Here is a 21734-nt window from a genome sequence, read left to right as displayed (position 1 = left end):
TTTCCTCCTACCCTCCTACTAGTTGCAGTGGGACAAGCTGGCATTCAGCAAAGCCAACAACATTAACATTGTGAAAAAGAGTTACTTCAATTTTGATGTGAGGTGCAGGACTTAGTCACTTGCTGCCATGAGATGAAAAAGTGAAACCAAAGGTTAGATGTGATATCAGTAACAGGGTCACAGTTAAACCAACAAATGCCATTTGTGTGGCAAGTCAGCATGTGCTGTGCTTAGTCACAGGGTCATGATGAAGGCTTGGGAGGTGTCTTTCCTGTCTCAGGCTTTGTGGTGTAGAGAGATCACTGGGGACTGGGTTTCTCAGGGATCTGAGCGGCTCTCCCCCTGCAGACACCTGCAGGGGCTGCCACTTGTGGTGTGGTTTCAGCTGCGTGGGACCAGGATCTCCTCACATGGAAAGTCTTGCTCAGGGCTGCGTGGGCCTGGGGAGCCTCTTGGCCTGGAGCAGTGGTTTCTGCTTGAACACAGCAGACTGAAACCTGTGGCAGCAGCACTGGCAGCCACTGGTCTCCATCACAACCCATTCACCTGTCTGCATGTTAAGGTGAAGTTGCGGGGGTAGGAGGAGAATGGCAGCAAGGTTTGCATGATGGAACTTGAGGACAGGGCTCTTAGGCTTCCTGCTCCTGATGCCTCCAGGAACCTGGAAAATTAGTGACCTGGTCTCTTGGTGGTCAGATTGGAAGGGATTTTGGGGTCACCTGGAATCCCCTGTGGACACCCCTTCTGGCTGTTTCCATTTTTAAGTCCAGGTTCTGCCAGCCCAGGAGGGAGATAGGATTGTGGTGACTGTGAGGAGCAGCAAGTGGTATCAGCAGGAGTCTCTGCTATGCATAGACCACAGGGGGCAGTAAGAGCAGGGTGGGCATTGGGCAGTTGGAGACAAGATGGAAACTTGAACCCTCTGTGGAAATGTTGGATGGGACTCTGAGCAACCTGGTCTAGTAGAAGGTGTTCCTGACTATGGCAGTGGGGTTGCAATGAGATGTCCTTTAAAGTCTTTTCCAATCCAAATCATTCTGTGGTTCTGTGCTAAGCTTCCTTGTCTGGAAGTGGCGCTGGTGAGGAACCACCACATCTCTTATCAGGCTACTTTGCTCTGAATGATTGACAAATTGCAGCACATTTTAAATTTTCTCTTTGATAAAGCATCCTGCCAGTCCCACCAAGTGAGTCTTAACAATGATGGACTGGGGCCTGTTCCTAGAGGCCCTTCTACAGCTGGCAGTGTTGCTGCCCTGGGGCTGTGACAGTGCTGGGACCTGTTTGACTGCTAGTGACAACTGTCTCTTTCCTGGCAGTGGGAAGGGAATTCCGAAGGATGTGTAGATTTCCTGTGTAGGGAGGGAGGCAGAACCTTTCATCCTTCATCAGCTGCCAGTTTTGAGGGGGAAGAGGACTGACCAGGGTGAACACCTCCTGCCTGCTCTGGGTATCTCCAGCTCCCTTTCTCCTCTGGTGTTGTGAGAAAAGGGCTGAATGCAATCCTCAGCAGCTTTGGCAATGGATGAGTTTCCTCATGAGTCCTCCCCACCCTTCTCTCCCACTCTGGTTCACACTGCTCTTTCTGCCATGATGGAGATGACAGCAATGGTGGTAGCTCAGCCTTTGGGCCTGGCTACCCTCTGAGGATTGGTTTCCTGTGAACTGCTTTCAAGACACCCATCGGGGGAGGCAGCTGGCTGCCTTTGCCATACTGGCTGCAGCCTCTGTGACATTTTGTTATGATTGTGTTACTGTAGTCCCGCTTCAGGCCCCAAGGAGCACTGGGCACAGTCCAAATACACACACATTCCTACAGACAGAGGAGAAGAGCTGTCTAATTTTAGCCATGACATGTAGGCAAGGGGAAGGGGCAGGCAGGAGGGGGCAGGGTGTGAAAGGACGAGGTCTCAGCTGCAGCCACCCGGACTGACTCACTCACTGCTGCCTGTGTGTGGCTATCGGCTCTCATCGGGTAAATGACCGAAATAACAATAGCTGGTGACGCATCGAGGAGTGAGCTGGCCTTTGGTGTGACCTTCCCTCCTGTCTCTGCAAAGACCAAAGAGGAGATGGGTTTTGTGGTCCCCAAAAGGGAGATGGGTTGTGTTTGGCTGGGAGCAGATCCCTAGAGGCAGCTGGGGAACCCGGACAGTGGTGAAGCATGACGGGGAAGTCCCCAGCCTGGCTATGAGAGGTCCCATAGAGAGTTTTCACGATGAGGGAAGACAAAAAGCTCCTGAGACATCCGTGGGGCCTGCCTGGACCAAAGACTAACTCAGAAGCAAATTACCTCCTGTGCATGAAGACAGGCTCTCCGTGGCTGGCAGCTTGACTCTCATCAGCCATGCAAACCCCTTTATCCAGGTTCCGAGGAGGCGGGAGGGAATTGCCAGTTTTGGTGTCCTCCCTTGCCACTGCCAGGGAAGCTGTGCCACGGCGGAGCTGCAGCTGAGTGTGGGAGAGCAGCTGGTGCTGTGGGGACCCCTCTCTTTCCGGGCTCGCTGCGGTGAACGCGCCTGCGGCTGGGGGCGAGCCGGCCTCGGGGCCGCTCGGAGAGGAAGTGCACTTGGTTATTTTAACCAGCGCTGTCAGGGTTTGCAGCGCGGGGAGGAGCGGAGGGAGAAGCCAAGCGCTCTCTCCAAACTAGGACTTGGCAGGGGAGGGCTGGCCCGCTGCTGCAGCGCGGCCACTGCCACCCACCCGGCACCTGCGGGACCCCTGCGCCGCTCCGGATCAGGTCACGGGGGCTTTCGCCCACTATCTCCCCTTTCCTTATCCTGCTCGTCCCTCTCCCTCACGTTTCCTGCTTTTGTTTGTGCTGGGTGGGGGATGGGAGGGGCCCTGGGAGGAGAGACAGCTCTTAGTTTGTAGGTATGGCATTTGGTTCCAGACCACTGTGAGGGGCAGGACGAGCAGACCCCAGAGTCATCCCCAAGACGCTCAACTTTGCTTCAGTTTGCTGCCAGAGCCTGGAGCAAGCTGATCCACAGAAGTGCCCAGGGCTCGGGCAGGGGTCTGTGAAACACAGCTGCCGTGGTGCTCAGCGGTTCCTGGCTGTTGTTTCTATGGGGTTTCCCTGCCAGTGGTGTATTTCCAGCCACCCATTCGCTGCTTTCATCCTGCCAGTCCATGTGGCATGGGGGTGGCAGCAGAAAATCTGCAGGTAGCAGAAGATATAGTCCTCAGTTGCTTTGTTTTGGGATAGTTTAGGAAAGTAGGAGAGATTTGTAGACTCCTGGCATATCCTCTGGTGCTGGTGGCACTGTGATTCCCTGCTTATGCCAGGAGCAATGGGATGCTCTTCCTAATCCCTGCTGTGGGCTGGAGGGAGGTATATGAATCCCATCTTTCTGATCAGTGATCAATGCCTGTTTTGGAATGCCTGAGGTTGTCTTGGCTTTGCTTTGGGAGGTGCAGAATCTTACTAGCCCTGGGAATCCCTGCCTGTGTTCTGTATATGCCACACTGCAGCTTTGTTGTTACACAGGGTTCATCACCTCCTTCCTGGGGCTGGTGCCCCGGGCAAACACTGTGTATTGCCCTGCCTGGGGCAGCACTGTGGCCAGTAGTAATTTCTGTGCCAGGATTTTGTCCTTGTGTGCTGGGGAAAAACGCTGGGGCTGTTCTGGGAGTTTGGATCAAAGAGCTGGGCTGCAGGAGTGACCACCCTCTAAATAGCGTGTCCCTCCTTGTGAGGAGCAGAGCTATGTGCACTGAAGGAGAGGACCATCAGTGGGTGTGATAATGGGAATCTGCAAAAGAAACCATAGTCTGGGTACCTAAACCACCAGGATACCCTGCTGAGGCCCCCGCTGCTTGGCTTTATGTATGCTGCTCTGGAAAGGAAGCTCAGAGAGAGAGAGAGAGAGAGAGAGAAGAAACTCTCCAAGTCTTTCCCAGCCTGCATCGCTGGTACTGCTGATGGGACTAAAATAGAAACAGTGTGGCCAGCCTCTCCCCCGACCCCTGCTCAGCCTCAGCCCCAGAACCAGACTGACGGTGGTGGCTCACCCTCTGCATTTCAGCCCTGGTTAATTCATGGCTCAAGGCTGTCAGTCTTGCTGTTCAGCTCCTCAGCCAAATGCAGCAACAGATTGTTTACATCAGTGCTGTCAGGTTTCTTGATTGCCAGGAGGCAGATTATTTACTGTAGTGGCATATAAACTTCAAAACATTATGATGGTGGAAAGTTGTCAAGGGATGTAAATGCCCAGAGTCAGCCCAGGAGGCTCCAAGGAGATGGTTTTGGTTTAAATTGAGATAAAACACTGTCTTCCATGGATTTTGGGAAGGAAATCACATTGTTGTAATGGGAACATTACTCTGAAGGCTAGGGCTGGCAAACTCTTCAATTTATGAAGCCTCTGCGGAAGATCTGAGCTGCTCTGGCAGATGTGCCTTAAAACAGATCTCACGTTTGCCCTGAAAAGGTGGTGAAAAGAGGATGGCAGCACAGCATCATGCAGAGCTTGGGGTGAAGTGGGATGCAGCTGTCATGAGAAGGGTGTTGAGAAAATGCAAGGAACTGTATAAAAAGTCCCTTCTGCTCCCAGCCCCTGTTCTTCCCAGCAAACAAAATGTGAGCATTTTCTTGTGAAGAGCCAGACATGAAGGTGGGATGGCTTTTGCCTTGCTTTGAATGAGGCATGGCCGGGCAGTGTCCTTCCACCTGGCTTTACCACTTGGAGAAGCCTACATGACAAACTATCAAACTGTTGTGTTTCATTTCTTTGCCTTGCTACAGTCCCACCCCAAAGCAGCTGCTGGTCTCTGGTGCTGCATCTTTAAATGTTGTCCATTCAAAGAATGCATCTTAGAGGCTGTATCTCCTCCTGTGGTATCCCAGGTCCTGACTGGCTGTGAGTTATGCTCTTGCTGAGACACGTACAAGATGGGTACAGAGAGGCTACACTGATATAGCTGCCTGTCCCTTGTGAAGCAGTGCTGTCCTGGGACCTCCAGATTGGCCACCCAGAGTGCCCAGTGACACTGACAGTCTTCTGAGAAAGTTGACAAGCGTGCTTAGATATTGCCAGGGATGCCTTGCTCTCATGTCCATGCCCAGTAGCCCTGACAGGGACTTCTATACAGCACATGCAGGGGCATCAGAGACCACAGGGCTGGGAGGAGGTCCTCTGCAGTTGCATGCAGCTGGTTTCTAAGCACTTCCCTTGCTTCCTCACTAGCAGAGAGGTCTGAATTAATCTTGATCAGGCCCAGGACTCACTGAGAGAAAAGTTGAGATGTGTTGCCCTTTGAGTGCTCGGATCAGAAACTGGCTTCTGCAGCCTGGAGAGGCAGCCTTATGTTTGCAGCAGTAATCCCCTCCTCTGCAGGGTGACAGTGCAACTGAGTATGTCCTTGTCCTTGCCCTGGGGATACCATGGTCCTGTGGCTCAGAAGCCTGGAAGGGGCCCATTAGATGGTGGCACTTGTTGCAGTAGGTCAAGTGTATGAATCCTAAAATAGATAAGCATAGCCCATAGCTCACCCCTCATGGTGCTTTGAAAGGCTCATGTTTTAGATGGAGCCTCCCTGCCCCTGTGCTGGGGGTAGCTCCATCTCCTTGTTCATACTGGACCCAGCGTGGGGGAGCTCCTGGCTCTGTTTCATTTGCGTGATGGTAGGAGAGATGACAGCTGGAATGGAAATTCTGAGTAGAAACAAAGTGCACAGTTTGGGAACTTGCTGATCATTGCACACCTCACTGCAACCAAAGCCTGAGGGCTGCACCACATATTGAACAGTATTTTCCCTCCCCCATCTGGCATGGGGACACCTTCCTCAACAGACCTCATCCGTGCAGGTTGCTCTTGTAAGGTCAGAGAAGCCTGGCTGGGGAGCCCCAGGGAGGGGAGAGGTCAGTGATGATGCGTGGGAAGCAGGATGGGAGAATGGGGACAGGATCTCAGCAGGGGTGGTGTGAGGACAGAAGCGTACATGGGAAGATTGAATATCAGAGCACTGAAAAGGAGGTGTGGGGTGTGCAAGCTTATGATGGAAACAGAGGCTGAAGGCAACCAGTGGTGTGCCAGCGGGGTGGGAATGAGCAGCAGCTCTCCAGATGGGCTCCTGGGCCCCTCAGTCCCTCCAGTGCCCTGGCAAGGAGGAGGCAGGGAGGCAGAAGTCCAGGAGATCTTGCTGTCACACAGGAGTGGCTATTAATAACACACTTTCCTTGTGGCTGATCTGTATGAGTCAAGTGTCTTTGCCAGGAGAAGACAGCTTGTAAAACAAAATGGGCTCCTGCTCACACTCTGCCAGCTCTAGTGCCATAGCAGCTCCCCAGAACCCACAGCTAGCCAGGACTCAGGAATCCAGCCAGCTGTCATCAGGACAGGTGCTCGTCATGGAACAGGGCAAAGCTCTCAGACTTGTTTCCCTTGTAGTCCCGTGGTTGGAAAAATGCTTTCCAGTCGACTAATTGGAGATTTGCTGAAAGGTCAGGAGGAGCTGATGGTGTTATTGTGTCCAGACTTCTCTGTGGCTCAAGGCTTGTGTATTTAGTGCCAGACACATCCTGCAGTAGGGTCCTCTTGCCTCCTTTGGTGCCAGGAGAGGGGTGCCAGATTTATCACTGTGTGAAGGTAACCTGAGATCTTTCTTGTTCCTGGGCACTGGCAGGAATAGACCAGGCTGCTGGAGGGACAAGGGGAATTGTAATGCAGAGGAAAGGCCAAGAAGGTGCTTGGCACAAGATACCTTTTCCTATCACTGAGAGCCTGTGGTACATAGGAGTTTGCTCAAGGCCAATGAAGCAAAGCAGAATAGTAGAGCTGAATATCCAGATTCTCTTGCTGATGTGGGCAAAGATTATGTCATGGGGGACATAACACTGCATGTTTAGCCCTAATAGTCATCCTGTCTGGTTTTGGAACCACCATCACCAGATGAGGGATAGCTGCTGGATATCTGGAGAGATTTCTCCGTAACAGCTGATTCACAAGCTGTATGTCCACTGCAGTTACAAGATGCAAGTTTTTCCTCTTCCATTCCTGCTGTGCTTTCCAAGGGTGTTTAGATCTTGCTTGGTTTTGTTCCTGCTTCAGCAGCCAGGCAGGGTGTGTAGGATGCTTTGAGAAGTCTGATAATAAAAAACACCCCACCTTTCAAGAGCTCTGATTGCAGATCATGAGCAGAGCAGAGCTGCTGCCTCCTTCCTTATTCAGAAGGAGATTGAAATGATAGTTATATCTGCTCATAAGTAGAATTGATATCCCAGTACATGCAGCAGTACTTCCTTTCCTTTGCACCCTGCAAATGCCAGGCTGCCTCCATCCAGCCTCTTTACCTCACTGAGCCAAGTAACAGTAATGGTCTACAGTGGAGCCACAGGTGCTGGCTCCTCTCCATTTTTTCTCAGTGACAAACAGTGGAGATGCCAGTAACGTGCTGGTGTTAGGCCCAGAGCATCCAGGGCTTAGCTCTTTTTGGGCTCCTCTCTTCCTAGTGCATGGCTCTCCAGCTGCTCTGCACGCAGCTCTGCTAATGCATTTCAACCATGGGCAGCCCTGGCAGTTGGTCCATCTGCTCCACCAGCAGCAGCTCTCACACCTGCAATACAATTTGGAGCTCAGGTTGGAAGTGAGATGCAGGAGGTGGGGATATGTACACCCAGCATATCTGAGCTGCACCATGCTGCTGTCATGGGCTGTCAGATGGCAGTCTTGTAATAACCTTCACCACTGGTGGTCAGAGCTTGATTCCACGTGCCATTTACAGACAGCCCTGAAGATAAAAAGGTTTGTAGTCAGCTAGTGCTCAAATATAAATGTCAAACCAAGGTTGTTCTAGCATGTTTCCTCACGAGACTGGTGGAAAAAGGAAGGAAGCTGTGTTAAGAGGTCTTCCTGCCCACAGCAGCAACACAGTAAGTGGTACAGCAGCTTTGTGCTGGTGGAATATCTGGGGCAGGAGGGAACAGCCATTCAGCTCATTTGAGGAGCCCTTGGTCAGTATGTCTCCCCTAGGAACTAAAGCTGGCCAAAAAGGGTCTGTTGCAGTGTGCCACATCCTGTGTTCTCACTTGTGTTTTTTAATAGGTTGTATGTGTTCTGACAGTTTTTAATACCTGTTGGTGGTGATGCTCACTGGCAGCCATCTGAACATCATCCAGCATGTGTCAAGTGGCTACAAAAGCCAGCAGCATCCTGGCCTGTATCAGTAATAGTGTGGCCAGCAGGACTAGAAAGTGACTGTTTCCATGTACTCAGCACTGGTGAGGCCACACCTCGAGTGCTGTGTCCAGATTTGGGCCCTCCTCCTGTCATTGAGGTGCTGGAGTGCATCCAGGGGACAGTACAGCTGGTGAAGGATCTATAGAACAAGTCTTAGGAGGAATGGCTGAGGAAGCTGGAGACTCCTGGGAGACCTTGTTGAGCTCTACAACTACCTGAGAGGAGGTTGTAGCAAGGCGTGGGGTCTTCTCCCCAGTAACAAGTGATAGGACAAGAGGAAATGACCTCCAGTTGTGGGGAAAGTTTAGATTCTCTGATTCTATGCAGTTTATTGTGCATCATCCTGCAGATGATGGGGATAAGGGACATGAATGGAGCACTAGTGTTGGGAACAGGCTGGAAGCAGGATCACCAGTAAAATGCTGATGCACTCTGCAAAGCTGCATGGGCCTTGGTGGATTGAACCTTCTGGTGACCAAATACCTGCCTGCATTGCTTCCAGTGGTAGGAATTGAGAAATACTTCTGAGGAGGGGATGCTTTGTCTTTGCGTTCAGTTCAGCCAAGCTTTAGCTGCCCTGATGCTGCTCTCTGGAGGCCATTGCTTTCATTCCTGCCTTCCTTCTTGCCTTCCTTCCTTCCTCTTTACCTCCCTCCCTCCCCTACATTACTGAGTACAGGCATGGTGATAAGACTATAGAAACTGAAGAGCTGGCTTCCTTGTTTACAAGGCTGGAGGAGACCAAACCAAGCCTTGTCTTTTCCAAAAATCCCAACTCACCTTGGTACTCATCTATTAAAAAGAAAATTCAAAAAACCTCCAGTTTGTCCAGAAGATAAAACCTATGTCCCATCTTATATGCATTTCCCAAATAAAAAGGGAGGGAGCTTCTGATAAATTCATCTGTGTGGGCCTTGGGTCATTGGAAGTTTGAACCGGAGTGATATCCTGAAGATTCTCTGATATTAGTGAAGAGTGTAAAAGAGCATGGGAAGGGAGGAAGATAGAGGAGGGGGAGCAGATGTCAGTCTGTGTGGTGAGCAGCATGTCCAAGCCCTTGTGGTGGGTAGAGGAGATGCCTTGCACAGTATGGAAATCACTGGGAGTGGTGGTGGCTTGTGTGTGCTTGTAGGCTGCCATGATCGAGTCCCCTGCCTTGGGAACAACTGAAGAAGTTTTTCTTCTACCAAGCTGTGGGTTTTAATGTTTTCTTTTTTTTTAAGTTTGCCTTGAATAAATTCTCTAGCAGCTGAAGGGAGGTGGCAGCTGGGAAAGCATGAGTTTTCCATAAAGCTCTTTCTCCAATGAGAGGGAAGTTTTGCTCAGGACAGATGGGATGATCTAGTTCTCTTCTGCCCTGCTCCAGCCTCCCTCAGCTTCCAGCTCTCCCAGACCACTTCTACTAAATTTTCCTGCCCAGGTTTTACTGGCCTGGTTCATTTTTTTTTCTGTAGGACTCTCAAGGAGTTCATTTCAATTTGCTGCAAATTTGGTGGGACTGGTGATTAACCAGAGTGGTTCCTGTGAGGAAACCAGGTGGATCAGCATCAGGAAAGTGGCGGGGGTAATTGAGGTGCCAGGGCTGATTGGCACTCGGAGTGCACAGGGGCTGTCCGTGGTGGAGAACAGGGAATTCAGAGGGTCCCAGCTAGGTGATGGCACCTGCCCTGCCATTGCAGCCCTCTGGGCTGAGCTGTGAAACTTGTGGAGCAGTAGAGCTGTGGGGAGCAACACCTTACCACACACCTCAGGAAGCATTGCCGTGTCTCCCACTCCCTGCTTCAGCCCTCTGCCCCCTGCTTCCCACTGTCCCCTTGCCCTGACAGCCACAGCTGGCCTGGGACTCATCGGCAAGCCTACTTATTTCCTGGTCTCTGTTAACAGCCACCGGATGCAATGGAAACCTTTTTTAGGCGGCACTTTGGGCGGAAGGGGCCGCGGCGCAGCAGCGTGGTGGCCGTGCCCACGGGCAAGGTCAGGCGCCGCTCCCAGGTGGGGCTGCCCTCCAGCTCGCTGGCCCAGTGCCGCCGTGGCTCGGGCACCCCGGCGGCTTCGCTCTCCTGCCTGGGCCTGGTCCGGCGGCCCGGCACCCGCCGCCGCTCCAGCACCACGCCGCCCTGCCTCAGCCCCAGGTTTGCCGTGCAGAAGAAGCGCGGGGGCCAGGCGCAAGCTATTGATGCCCAGCTGCTGGGTTCCGCCGTGCTCCTGGCCGGACTCGTTCCCACGGGAGAGGAGCAGGACAGGGCTCACGGCACTGACAGCTCCAGGTCTGAGTCTCCAGAGGACGGCGGAGCAGCAGCGGGAGCTGAGCAGGCCCAGCAGGAGCACGGTGCTGAGGAGACGTGGCTGGCCATGCTGCCCCAGGCGCGGCCGCTGCAGGCGGCCCGCCTGTCGCGGGGCCCGCGCTGCCTGCGGCGCGCCTGCTCGCACCGCCTGCCCACCGAGGCCACGCAGGGCCGGGCTGCCTACGGCCTGCCGGGCCGCTACCGCCGCCTCAGCCAGCGCCGCCGCTCCAGCGACGCCCCGCAGCCGGGGCTGCTCCCCGCCGGTCACCCGCGGCTGCTGGCCCAGCGCTCTGCAGGAGCGGCCGGAACCAGGTGCCCCCCTGCCACGCTCGCTGAGGGTTTGGGACCGGAGCCCGCCTGCCGCAGCGCCCCGGACGGCTGGAGCCCCCGGCTGCTGTATGTATGGTGGCAGCGTGCAAGCAGGCAGTGCCTTGGGGAGGGCAGAGGTGGGCTGCAGACCCAGGTTTGGTGGGGAGGGAGGGAAGAGACTCAGCGCCGTTGGTCCTGGCTGCCATCAGTGTCTTGCAGTGCTGCTGGTCTACCTTGAGCATCTTCCACTCGGGCCAGCTCTGCCACTGATGCGCTTGGTGCAGTTCCTGGGGCTTGTGGGTGTCTCCTGCCAGGCTGGGACCAGAGGAATGTGGTAGGCCTGGTTACTGGCTGAGGATGCACACTTTTTCCTGCTGGCTGGATTTCCTGCTTGTTACCTTCATCCTAGCACATCTGGGAGAAGCTCAGTAGCCCCAAACAAACATCTGCTTTTATTCTGGCCAGTTGTACTGGTGTCTGGAAATAGCCTAGGCTCTGAGGTGGGAGAGATGAAGGGAGACTGTTGGACACGGGCTGTAGATTGGCTGTGCAAGGGCAGTCCCACCACCACAGCTCCCTGGATACTCCCAGGGTGTTTTACTATGGAACTCTTAGCCCTGAGGGCATTAACCTAGCAGGCCCAGTCTGTGCCTTTTGTTGGGTACAGGGTGAGCTGAGCTTTCAGCAACATGGCCAATACCTCTTCATCCCACAGGACTATCTCACAGGAACAGGTACCTCTCAGCCAGCTGGGATGGAAATTCACCTCATTTCCGGCCACTTGGTCCTGAGGAGGCTTTTCTGCTCCAGCCTCATGTTGTATCTTAGAAGCAGGTTGTGTTTTGCATATATATTTAATAGCCAGCCCTCTTGTGTCTTCCAGGAAAGCCATTGCCAAATCCAGTCTCCAGCACATGGTAGCCCAGCCGAACCCGGCACTAGCCCTGAGGAGCGACTCGGAGAGGCAGATACGCAGCACTGTGGATTGGAGTGTAAGTTGTACTGTCTTTTGCTGGGCATTGCATGGAGTAGGCTCCAGACCAAGAAGCAGCAGGCTCTTCCCTGGGTTGAGGCTTCCCAGGTGACTGACTTTGACACATTTATGGCCTCTGCCATTGCCACCAGCTGGTGCCAGCATCTGTGCTCCTGGCAGCACTACTTGATGCTGCAAGAGGGAGGCTGTGGAGGCACAGGTGGTTCCTGGAGGGATGGCATAACTACTCCACTGCCAGCTTTTCTGCTTCTAACAGCCAAGATCTGGTGGCTGGGGCCAAGCAACAGGAGTAAGCTCCTGTTCTTTCACAGGCAAAGCCCTGCAGGTTTTAAGCTGCACCTTCAGGCTGAAAAAAAAAGCTGGTTCAGGAGAGTCCCCTGCATTGAGTTTGCCCTGATGCCTCCTCTCTGGGTGATGAAAGCAGCTCCCCTGTGCAGGGCACTAGAGGTGGTTTGTAGGTCTTGGAGTTGATTTCCTGGGGCCCTCTTGTTTACAACAGGTGGGCCATGGCAGCAGCTTTGTGAGGTTTCCTCTCTGAAGCTGATGTGTGCATCTTGTCTCCTGTCCTCCACCTAGCTCCAGCTTCCCACCCCCAGCATTGTCCAGTATCTTGTCGCTTGCACAAAGTATTTTAGGGGCTCAGGTGCCTCTCTGGGGGTGCTCTCAGAGCATGTGTTGTCTTGTGTCTTTCAGGAGGCTGCGGTGTATGGGGAGCACATCTGGTTTGAGACCAATGTCTCTGGGGACTTCTGCTACGTTGGGGAACAGAACTGCATGGCAAAGCTTCTGGTGAGTCACCTGGGGCCACCCGCCTTGCCAGCAATGGCCACAAACCCAGCTCTGCTGTCACCTTACTGGGAGACCACAGAGGCCACACTGCTGCTGCTGCTGCTGCTGCTGGGGGACATGCAGGGTCTGGGGGGCTGCCCAGGCAGGAACTGTGTCCCTCCTGCCTCTCCATACCAGAGGGCCAAGTCCCTAGTTTCTGCTAATGCTGGTTCTCAGTTTGCAATGGGAACCTGATGCAGGGCTACCACTTGCCTGGAGGGTTCCAGAGGGAGAGTGTTGGGATTCCACACCCTTGGAAGGACAATCTGAATCCAAGACCTTTCAGTAGAGGAGAAAAGAGAGTTCTGTAGACCCAGGCCTGTTTCCTCCTGGCCCTGCCGTCCTCCCTCCCAATTTACAGGCTCAGTCCTGCTTGTGGTGCACGACACAGAGCACTGATGCCACCCTGTACCTGTCACCCTGCAGGTGCCTCCCAGACCAGCTTCCATGGTGCTCTCAGGCAGTGTCGGAGGACAAGGACTGCAGGACAGGACAGCAGGGAAAGTACCTCCCTGCTCTGTCCCAGACTTGAGAATATCTGCTATAGGCTCATGCTTAGACTCCTTCACTAGATGAGAAGTCTAGGTTGTATCTAACTTTACTGTAGGGCTTGTTCTGCTTCCCAATAAATAAGAAGGAGGTATGATGGGAGGCTGAGCTTGTCAGGCTCTGAACACTGTGTATTTTCATTCACATATATATTTTTTCCCCCCTTTTCTTTCCCTTCAGCAAAAGCCTCTCTCCAGGCGTAAGTGTGCAGCCTGCAAGATCGTAGTGCATACACCCTGCATTGAACAGCTGGAGAAAGTGAGTAGGGCCTCTTAAGCTCTCCCTGCAGCTTGCAAAACTGTAGCAGCCTTTTCTTGGGCAGTGAAACACAAGAAGATTGGGGAACTGCAATGTGTAATTGCAAAGAGGGGTATTCTGAGGAGACAGTACCAAAATGAGCATCTGGTGCCATGACTGGGACTCCAGGCCCCATTTTGTTCAGTACAAACCAGAGGTTCTGGGCCTTGTTGTAGTGCAGTAAATTCCAGTAGGTTTCCTTCAGGTACAATGGTTTTATTGATTCCTCTCATGTGTTCAACTTACAGATAAATTTCCGCTGCAAACCTTCCTTCAGGGAGTCAGGATCCCGGAACATACGGGAGGTGAGAGATGTGCCTTGGATGCTGCCCACATCTGCATCTCCCATTTCCACTTTACTGATAAAGGCACCAGATGCTGCCAGTGTGTTGCACATCCAAGTGGAGGCATCATGTTCTTTCCTGCTCCAAGGGGGTGGTGCTGTAAAAGGGATGTTTCTCTGCAAGGCAGCAGCAGACTGGATGTGAAGAGTTAGGAGTTTGCAGGCAGCAAATGCAAAGCATCCAGTAGTATACATGTTCTGAATCTCCTGGATCTACATGGGGGGAACCTACAGACAGTGTTTATTGGGAGAAACTTTGACCCTTGTGTTGGGTCCCCAGGCACATAGATGGGGCTGTGGCAAAAAGCAGGTCCCCAAGTCTCCTGCAATTTGGAAGGAAGTAGTATGGGCTCATTTCTAGCTTTATCACTCAGCCCTGACCTGGGTGCCACAGGTGGCAATGGAAGTTGACCACAGTAGTGGTATCAGAGCCCTTCAGCCCATGTTGTAATGTACTGGGCATAAGCAGTGGCCTGGAACCTGTGTGCTGACCTGCACTGGTGGAAGCAGCTGTTAGCCTTCATGCTTCACCCTCCAGCCCGTGGAGCCAGTATAGCCTGTGCAGTGCTCTGGACTGAGTGTGGGTGGCTCAGTCACAGGCCATTTTGGTAACAGAGTTTCCCCCTGTGCTGTGCTGGCACAGCAGATCTAGGTGGGGAAGGATATTCAAACACAGGGCTGCCTGGTTTGAAATGCTGTGTGACCTCATAAAGCTAAGCTTTCAGCATCACTTTAGACCTTCTTTTCTTCCTTTGTTTTTCTTTCTGTGTCTCCTTCCTATATTGCTCTTAGTCTAGCTCCCTTATTTGTGCTTCACTTACCCTTTGGGCTCTGCTAACAGCTTGCTGCCTCTGCTTAATCTTCCATCTCTATTTTTCTTCTCTCTAACCTCTACAAATCTTTTCATCCTCCCCTTTCTTGCTTTTTTTTTTTTTTCCCCTCACAAATTCTGCTTCTCCATCCTGTGTTTCTAATGCTTCTCAGTTCCTCCAAGGCCTCTTCCTTCCAGTTTCCCTAAACAGGTGCTCTCTGGCCTTTGTGGTGCCAGGGATTCCCCTTTAGGTTCATCCCATTCCCTAAATGTCCTTCTTGGACCCAGAGCTGAGCTCAAGGCATAGCCCTTCTTCTGCTCTTGTTGGATTAATATCAACTAAAGCCAACAAGACTCTTCATCCTCTCCATGTGCTGCACTCAGAAGAGGCAACACTGGATGTAACCCAAACCTCCTGCCAGTTTCTGCCTCTCATCATCATGATCCCAAAAGCTATCAGGAGCAGGATATTGGGCCCTGCCATGCCAGCCTGTGTACTTGCACTCCCTTTCTCTTTTTGCTACTCTCTCTGCAGTGCCATTCCCAATCCAGGGCTGGAATAGTAGGATGGGATTTAGGACAAGTGGTGCTTCATCACAAAACTTCTGACTCCCTCACAATCACTTCTGCAGTCCCACTGTGAGCAGAGGTGCTGGCAAGCAGTCTTGCTGCCCACACTGGGACTGAAGCAGGCTCAAGATTGGCCTGGGGAAAGAGCAGGGGGAAGTGGGTGTGGAGGCTTTGGGGCTGCTGCTCTTCTCAAGGAATGTGGAGTGTGGCTGTTCACTGCTGAGCTGCAAGCACTTCCATCTTCTTGCTGTGGGCACAAACTGTGTCTCTCTAGGGATGTTCACACCTTCCACCAGCATGTTTTTCACCTGGCACTAGGGGCATCTGGGCAGAGATGTTAAGGGACAGAGACGTGCTACTGCTTGCCCACTCTCCGTTGGCTCTGCTTTGTGTGATTCTCAGTCTTCAGTTCCCTTGTCCTCCTTCCTTTTGCTTCTGTTTTAATTCCCTTTTCTTGGGGCATCTTAATTTGGCCACTTGCCCCCTGATTCTTTGGCTTTCCCTTCTCTCAGAGGGTAAGGGGCCGGTGCCTATGAGTAGTGGTTTTGCTGTAAGAGCAGAGTTTGGTTGGCCTGAGTCCATTTCTTCTGCCTGTTCCTGTGTTCCTTCATGCACTGGGCTCTTCATTTCCTTTTTTTTCAATTTTCTTTTTTTCTTTTCCATTTAGCCCATTGTTGTCCGACATCACTGGGTGCACCGGAGGCGGCAGGAAGGGAAATGCCGACAGTGTGGCAAGGTGAGAGAGTATCTTGGGCTTTTTTCTCAGCCTGAAGGAAATCTAAGATCAAGCCAGAGACATGCACAGGGCTGGGAACCAGGGACATCCACCACTCCTGTTTGGCAGCAAAACCAAGACAAATGCCCTGCTTTGCTCAGTGAAGCACTATGTAAGTGCTTCCCGCATAGAGTAGTTCTTCCCCTGGGCCCAACTAATCCTGAAAAAGTCTGTCTTCCTGACATGCTTTCCTTGAGCAATAAGGACACCCCTACAGAGCACAGTGGCCTCCCTGGTGCTGTTGTGGTTGTTGGGACTGTCTGACAGGATCTGGAGGGCTCCAGCTGCAGACATGCTCTCCTCGTTAATATCTCTTACTGTTGGATGGTAGGAAACTGCAGGAATTCCCTAAGCCTCTTACCCTTTCTTCCATAGGGTTTTCAGCAGAAGTTTGCCTTCCACAGTAAAGAGATTGTAGCCATCAGCTGTTCATGGTGCAAACAAGCGGTGAGCAAAGCCCCCCTGAATGCCTTACCAGTCGGTTCTGCACTAATGACCTCTACTTTCTGCTGGGACTCACCAAGCTGCTGCTCTGCAGCCTGCCCTTAACAGCTCCTCCTGCTGGGAGAAGCTGTACTATGATATTTGCAAGCTCGTTTGAGAAGCTTTCCCTTCATTGCCTTCCCATTACAAAATTCCTGCATGGTTTCATCCAGCACTCCCTGCATTGGCATGGGGTACCTGAGAGGAGAGATGGTGGCTGTGCCCAGCAAACTGAGCAGCTGAGTTTTCTCTCTGTCTTCTCCTTGGCCAGTATCACAGCAAAGTATCATGTTTCATGCTGCAACACATTGAAGAGCCCTGCTCACTGGGGGCTCACGCTGCTGTTGTTGTTCCTCCCACCTGGATTCTGCGGGTCCGGCGACCCCAGGTAAGTCACTTCAGCTCTTGGGGCTCCTTCACAGTTCCCATTTGCCCAGTGGCTGCTCACAGAGTTTTTGTCTTTGTTTATTTTCTCTCTAGAATCCTCTCAAATCTAGTAAGAAGAAGAAGAGGACATCATTCAAGCGGAAATCCAGCAAAAAGGGGGCCGAGGTAAGGTATGAGGAGACTGGGAATGACCTTGTCTTGGAAGGACAGTGGGACTGAACAATGAGGAACAAGGGAATAAAAGTGGGCTTTTCTGGGTCTGAGGTTAAGGAGGTTGAACTGGAGGGAGGGTGCCTGCTGGCAGGGTATATCCCACATTCAAGGTTTATGGGGTTGCTAGGATGTTTTCTTCCTCCTGCTTCTGATCTGCATGATGTTAGGGCTCAGCTGGAGCTAGCAGTTTGCATTTCTCCAGCTTTGTTGAAGGATCTATGGTATTTCTTGCAGGAAGGGAGGTGGAAACCCTTTGTCATCAAGCCCATGCCAGCTCCTCTCATGAAGCCCTTGCTGGTGTTTGTGAACCCCAAGAGCGGTGGGAATCAGGTATGGCCTTATCTGGTTTGTCTAAGACGTTGCTGTGACAACATTGCCATTTGAGTACTGAGCTCTCATCATTGTTTTGGTGATATCTCAGCTGCACAAGACCCCACAATGCTAGTTTGCTGCCCAGCTCAGCCAGGGTATGCCTGCCCTCTGCAGAATGGTGTTGTCTTAGCTTGTCTCCAGGCAGGACCAGATGCCTCCTTCTGCTGTCCGCTGAGAGCTCAATATTACCTAAAGTCTTTCCTCTCCCCATAGGGAGCCAAGATCATCCAATCCTTCATGTGGTATCTCAACCCACGGCAAGTTTTTGACCTCAGCCAGGGTGGACCCAAGGAGGCGTGAGTAATAATGGGGGCAGCACCTTTCTCTCTCCCATCTGTGTCCCAAGATTCTTCTTGAGAGCTCTTCCCCCAACTCATGGAGGGAGACATGGATGTGGCTTTGCGAATGCCAGTGGCTCTGAGAGGCAGCTGCTGTGTAACACCTGCAGTACCTCTCCCCTCCCCTCCTCAAATTTTCTGTTCCCTACAGGCTGGAGCTGTATCGCAAAGTCCACAACCTCCGAATCCTGGCGTGCGGGGGAGACGGCACGGTGAGTCTGCAGCCCCTCCATCCCATGGTGCCTCTTTGCTCAGGCCTTTCCAGTGAGGACAGCAGCCTTCCTTGTTGTAATCCAGAGCAGGGCAAACTGTGCACACTGTGTCCATGGTAGCATAGCACTGTTCCAGGGAATGCTAGTCTGTAACACGTCTGGATTTGTAGCCCTTTTGAGGGCCAGTGTCCTCACTGGGGTTACTGGCATCTCCTGAGCACCTGATTAGAGCATTAAAGATTGTAAATAGCCTGAGTTGTGGCTAAGGAGAGCCCCATCTCTGCCCCTCTGCCGCTGCTAGTGCTCTGAGTCTCCTCTGCCTGCCTGCTGGTCCCTGAGATAACCAATGGTTTCTTTGCACTCTCTTGCTTGAGCAGGTGGGCTGGATACTCTCCATTCTGGACCAGTTACGCATCAACCCACCTCCTCCTGTGGCCATCCTACCTTTGGGGACAGGGAATGACTTGGCCAGAACACTGAACTGGGGTGGGGTAAGTGATGGGCACAAGAACCCACTGCTGACAGAGCAGGGCTGAGTGCTTCAATCCTCATTTCAGACACATGGTTGGAGATTTGCATGGGCTGGTGTTTCAGCTGCCTGTTCATGCAGACCAACAAATAAGTTCAATTTGGATGTTGCCGTTCTTGACATTTGAATGGTTCTGCATTAGATTATTCAAAAGCAATTGCTTTTTCACACTGTTGAAGATTTTTAGAAGGAAGATGTATTGTTTTAAATTTCAAGTCCTGCTTTGTTGTGCATTCTCGTAGAGTTGATCTCTTCTACATCTTTTACTCTGGGATGCCTTGCCAAACTCTGCTGTCTGGAGTATCTCTGTGGGAGGCAGGCACGAGACTCATCAAGTCCTTCTCTTCACCAGGGTTACACAGATGAGCCTGTGTCCAAGATCCTTTCCCACGTGGAAGATGGGAACATAGTGCAGCTTGATCGCTGGAACCTCCGTGTGGAGCCGAACCCTGACACAAACCCTGAGGAAAAGGATGAGGCCGCTGCTGACAAGGTGGGACGCCTCCTTTCCATGGCTGTTCCCTATGCTAGAGGTCTGCATTCTCTCCTCTCCTACTGACTCAGTCAGTTCCACCACCTGGGGCTGCATTGGTGTTTCCCTTTCACTCCTCCAATTCCACCATTCTGTTCATGGCTCTGAGCCGCAGCACTCATGGCAAGAGTGTATGTAGCATTCATAATTAAATGCCTACCAAAGATTTTTAACCACAACTTGCAACAGGTATAAGCCCAGTCTTCTGTGAGGCTGTTTTCTTTAACAGAAACAGTGATTGCAGAAACCTCAGAGAGTAGAGTGTGTCCCAGTGGACCATTTCTCTTACCCCTAGGAGCCAGGACCATCATCTCAGGCTGGCGACCTCTGTGTTTTCCTAGGGAAAAGGCATGCAGGGTCCCTCAGCCTCATGAACACTGTAGTGGCTCTACTGTGATCTGACCTTGTCTTTGCCATGGGCACATGCTGGCAGCCTCATTGTTATTCCTTCTTGCTATTTCAGCTGCCTTTGGATGTCTTTAATAATTACTTCAGCCTTGGCTTTGATGCACGGGTGACGCTGGAGTTCCATGAATCCCGAGGTACAGGGCAGTGGCAGGACTTGGTCGGGGTCTGTGGAATGGGCCTGTTTTTGTTTGTGGGTTCCTTGGAAAATAAACAAGACAATTGCTTCAGGGACAGAGCTGGAGGTGAAACATGAGGAGCAAGTCCAGGCTGCAGAGAGGGAAGAGGGGTGCCTGCACAAGAAAAAAGCTGGGGCCAGACCCCTGGCTGAGGCTGGCTGGAGAGCTGTGTCTGAGGAGAACTGGCAAGTGAAATATTTCCATGTGTAGGCCAGTGACCTGGACTTTTTTCTCCTTTCCCTAGAGGCCAACCCAGAGAAGTTCAACAGCCGGTTTCGGAATAAAATGTTCTATGCTGGGGTGAGTGTGTGTGGGATATCTGAGCCTCCCATCATAGCAGCCTTAATGTCAACTGCAGCACAGGCATGGACCTGGCTCCTATCTTCACCCTAAACTAACTCATTTCAGTTACATGGACCTTCACATGCACCCAAGCTAATCCCCCAGCCCAAAGCTGGAGGGTTGCTGGAGGAATGCTGTTGCACTGGGAGTCACAGCTCCTCTTTGGCTGCAAGTGCTGCTGGCAGTACAGCTTGCTCCATGGCCTGCAGTACAGTTGCTGTATTGATCTCCTGCCACTATTGTTCTTGATCTCAAGCTCGCGGGTGGTCACCCAGGCAGGACCTCCCTGGAGCTGTGGGAAGGCAGGCTGTCCCCCCTGCAGAGGAAAAGGAAGCCTTTCCGTAGTCTACACACTACTTTGGTCTTTTATTATATACCTTGGACCAGTTACAGCTTCCTGGCTAATTACACAACCCTCCTGTGTCTCACCTCTAGAGCTTTGCATCTCAGTATTATCTTTGTTCCTGTCTTCCCATCCTCAATATTCTTTCTAGCCATGTGTCTGGTGGCTGGTATTTGAGCATTACTAAATGCCAAGTACTGCTCTATGCCATCTCACATCTGTCCTGTTTGTGTCTCTTTCCCTGTCTGCACATTTAAACCCAAAGGGGACCCGTGCTGTCCCTTCTGGAATCTCTAGATGGGGTCACTTCAGCTCTGTTTTATGACACTTCATTACAGCTTGAGACTGAACTTGTCTCTTGTGACTTGAGTCTCACTGGAGGAAACTCATCTTGCCAGCTCTTCCCTAAAGTCAGGACTGGACTGGCAAGGGAGTATTAGAGCATATTATTGAAGGTGCCCCAAGGTTCTTGGTAGGCAAAATAGCAAGAGGAATGGATTAGGTTGTTTTGGAGGAGAAGAGGACTTCTGCTGGTGGATGAAAAGGGGGTTTGCAGGTTTCAGCAACTGAGGTCTATGGCAGGTCAGTGGCAGGCTGAGTTTCAGGTCAGTGGCAGGCTTCCTGCCCATTCTGGTGAACACCTGGGCACTAACTCTGTCTCTTGCCTTGGCAGACGGCCTTCTCTGACTTCCTCACCGGGAGCTCCAAAGACTTGGCAAAGCATGTCAGGCTGGTTGTGAGTATGCTGGGGTGCTCTGGTCCAGGGAGAGGGTGGGCTGTGGAGGCATGAGGAGTGTCCCTTGGCACACTATGTGAGGATTGAGGAGCATATATGTTCCTGGGAGAATCAGCTTCCCCTGACTTGGACAACACTCACTGTAGGGAGAAGGGAAGCCATTTCTCCCTAAGCGGGTAAGATGGACCAGGCTCCTCCTTACAGCAGGCTGAACACCCCTGTGTTGTTTCTAGTGTGATGGGACAGACTTGACCTCCAAGATTCAGGACCTGAAGCCCCAGTGCCTGGTCTTCCTTAACATCCCAAGGTGAGCACCCCCAGGACCTGTCTTTATATGCTGGCCTTTTCATACCTGTCTTGTAGATCCTTGCCTGGGTTTGGGGTGCCAGTCCAGGCATTTCTTCCTGTCCTTTCACAGGTATTGTGCAGGCACCATGCCCTGGGGCAACCCTGGGGAGCACCATGACTTTGAGCCCCAGCGCCATGATGACGGCTGCATTGAAGTTATCGGCTTCACCATGACATCCCTGGTGAGTCAGTGCTGTTGCCAGTTGTAGGTAGCAACTGGGAGAGTGAATGGTCCCATTGACCAGGTTTCAGCCAGCCCACAGATGCTCTGTGGAGGAGTTGTGGTGCTGGCCTATGTGACCATGTCTGCTCTTAAGGGTTTAGGTGAGTTGCTGTCACGCCCTGGTTGGTCTCTGTGAGTCTCTTCTCACTAA

The 21734-nt window shown here is 52.2% G+C and overlaps 1 protein-coding gene across 2 annotated transcripts in view; it reads left to right on the top strand.

Annotated features, from left to right (window-relative positions):
• The window catches only part of DGKZ (diacylglycerol kinase zeta), a 45696-nt gene that overhangs the window by 9484 nt on the left and 14478 nt on the right, over positions 1-21734 (top strand). The window contains exons 1-19 of one of the 2 annotated variants that reach the window (XM_079309215.1): positions 10065-10861; positions 11658-11766; positions 12462-12557; positions 13326-13403; positions 13691-13747; positions 15834-15902; positions 16317-16388; positions 16696-16812; positions 16905-16976; positions 17259-17354; positions 17610-17692; positions 17886-17946; positions 18324-18437; positions 18828-18968; positions 19471-19549; positions 19836-19891; positions 20950-21012; positions 21246-21319; positions 21431-21542. In XM_079309215.1, coding sequence (XP_079165341.1) covers positions 10077-10861; positions 11658-11766; positions 12462-12557; positions 13326-13403; positions 13691-13747; positions 15834-15902; positions 16317-16388; positions 16696-16812; positions 16905-16976; positions 17259-17354; positions 17610-17692; positions 17886-17946; positions 18324-18437; positions 18828-18968; positions 19471-19549; positions 19836-19891; positions 20950-21012; positions 21246-21319; positions 21431-21542 — 2334 coding nt within the window. In that variant the 5' untranslated portion in view covers positions 10065-10076. Of the gene's footprint in view, positions 1-10064; positions 10862-11657; positions 11767-12461; positions 12558-13325; positions 13404-13690; positions 13748-15833; positions 15903-16316; positions 16389-16695; positions 16813-16904; positions 16977-17258; positions 17355-17609; positions 17693-17885; positions 17947-18323; positions 18438-18827; positions 18969-19470; positions 19550-19835; positions 19892-20949; positions 21013-21245; positions 21320-21430; positions 21543-21734 lie in introns of those variants that run through there. The other variant, XM_079309216.1, reaches the window with a different exon arrangement.

The sequence above is a fragment of the Erithacus rubecula genome, assembly GCF_903797595.1.
Source record: "Erithacus rubecula genome assembly, chromosome: 6".
NCBI lineage: Eukaryota > Metazoa > Chordata > Aves > Passeriformes > Muscicapidae > Erithacus > Erithacus rubecula.
This window is presented reverse-complemented; position numbering and strand designations above follow the sequence as displayed.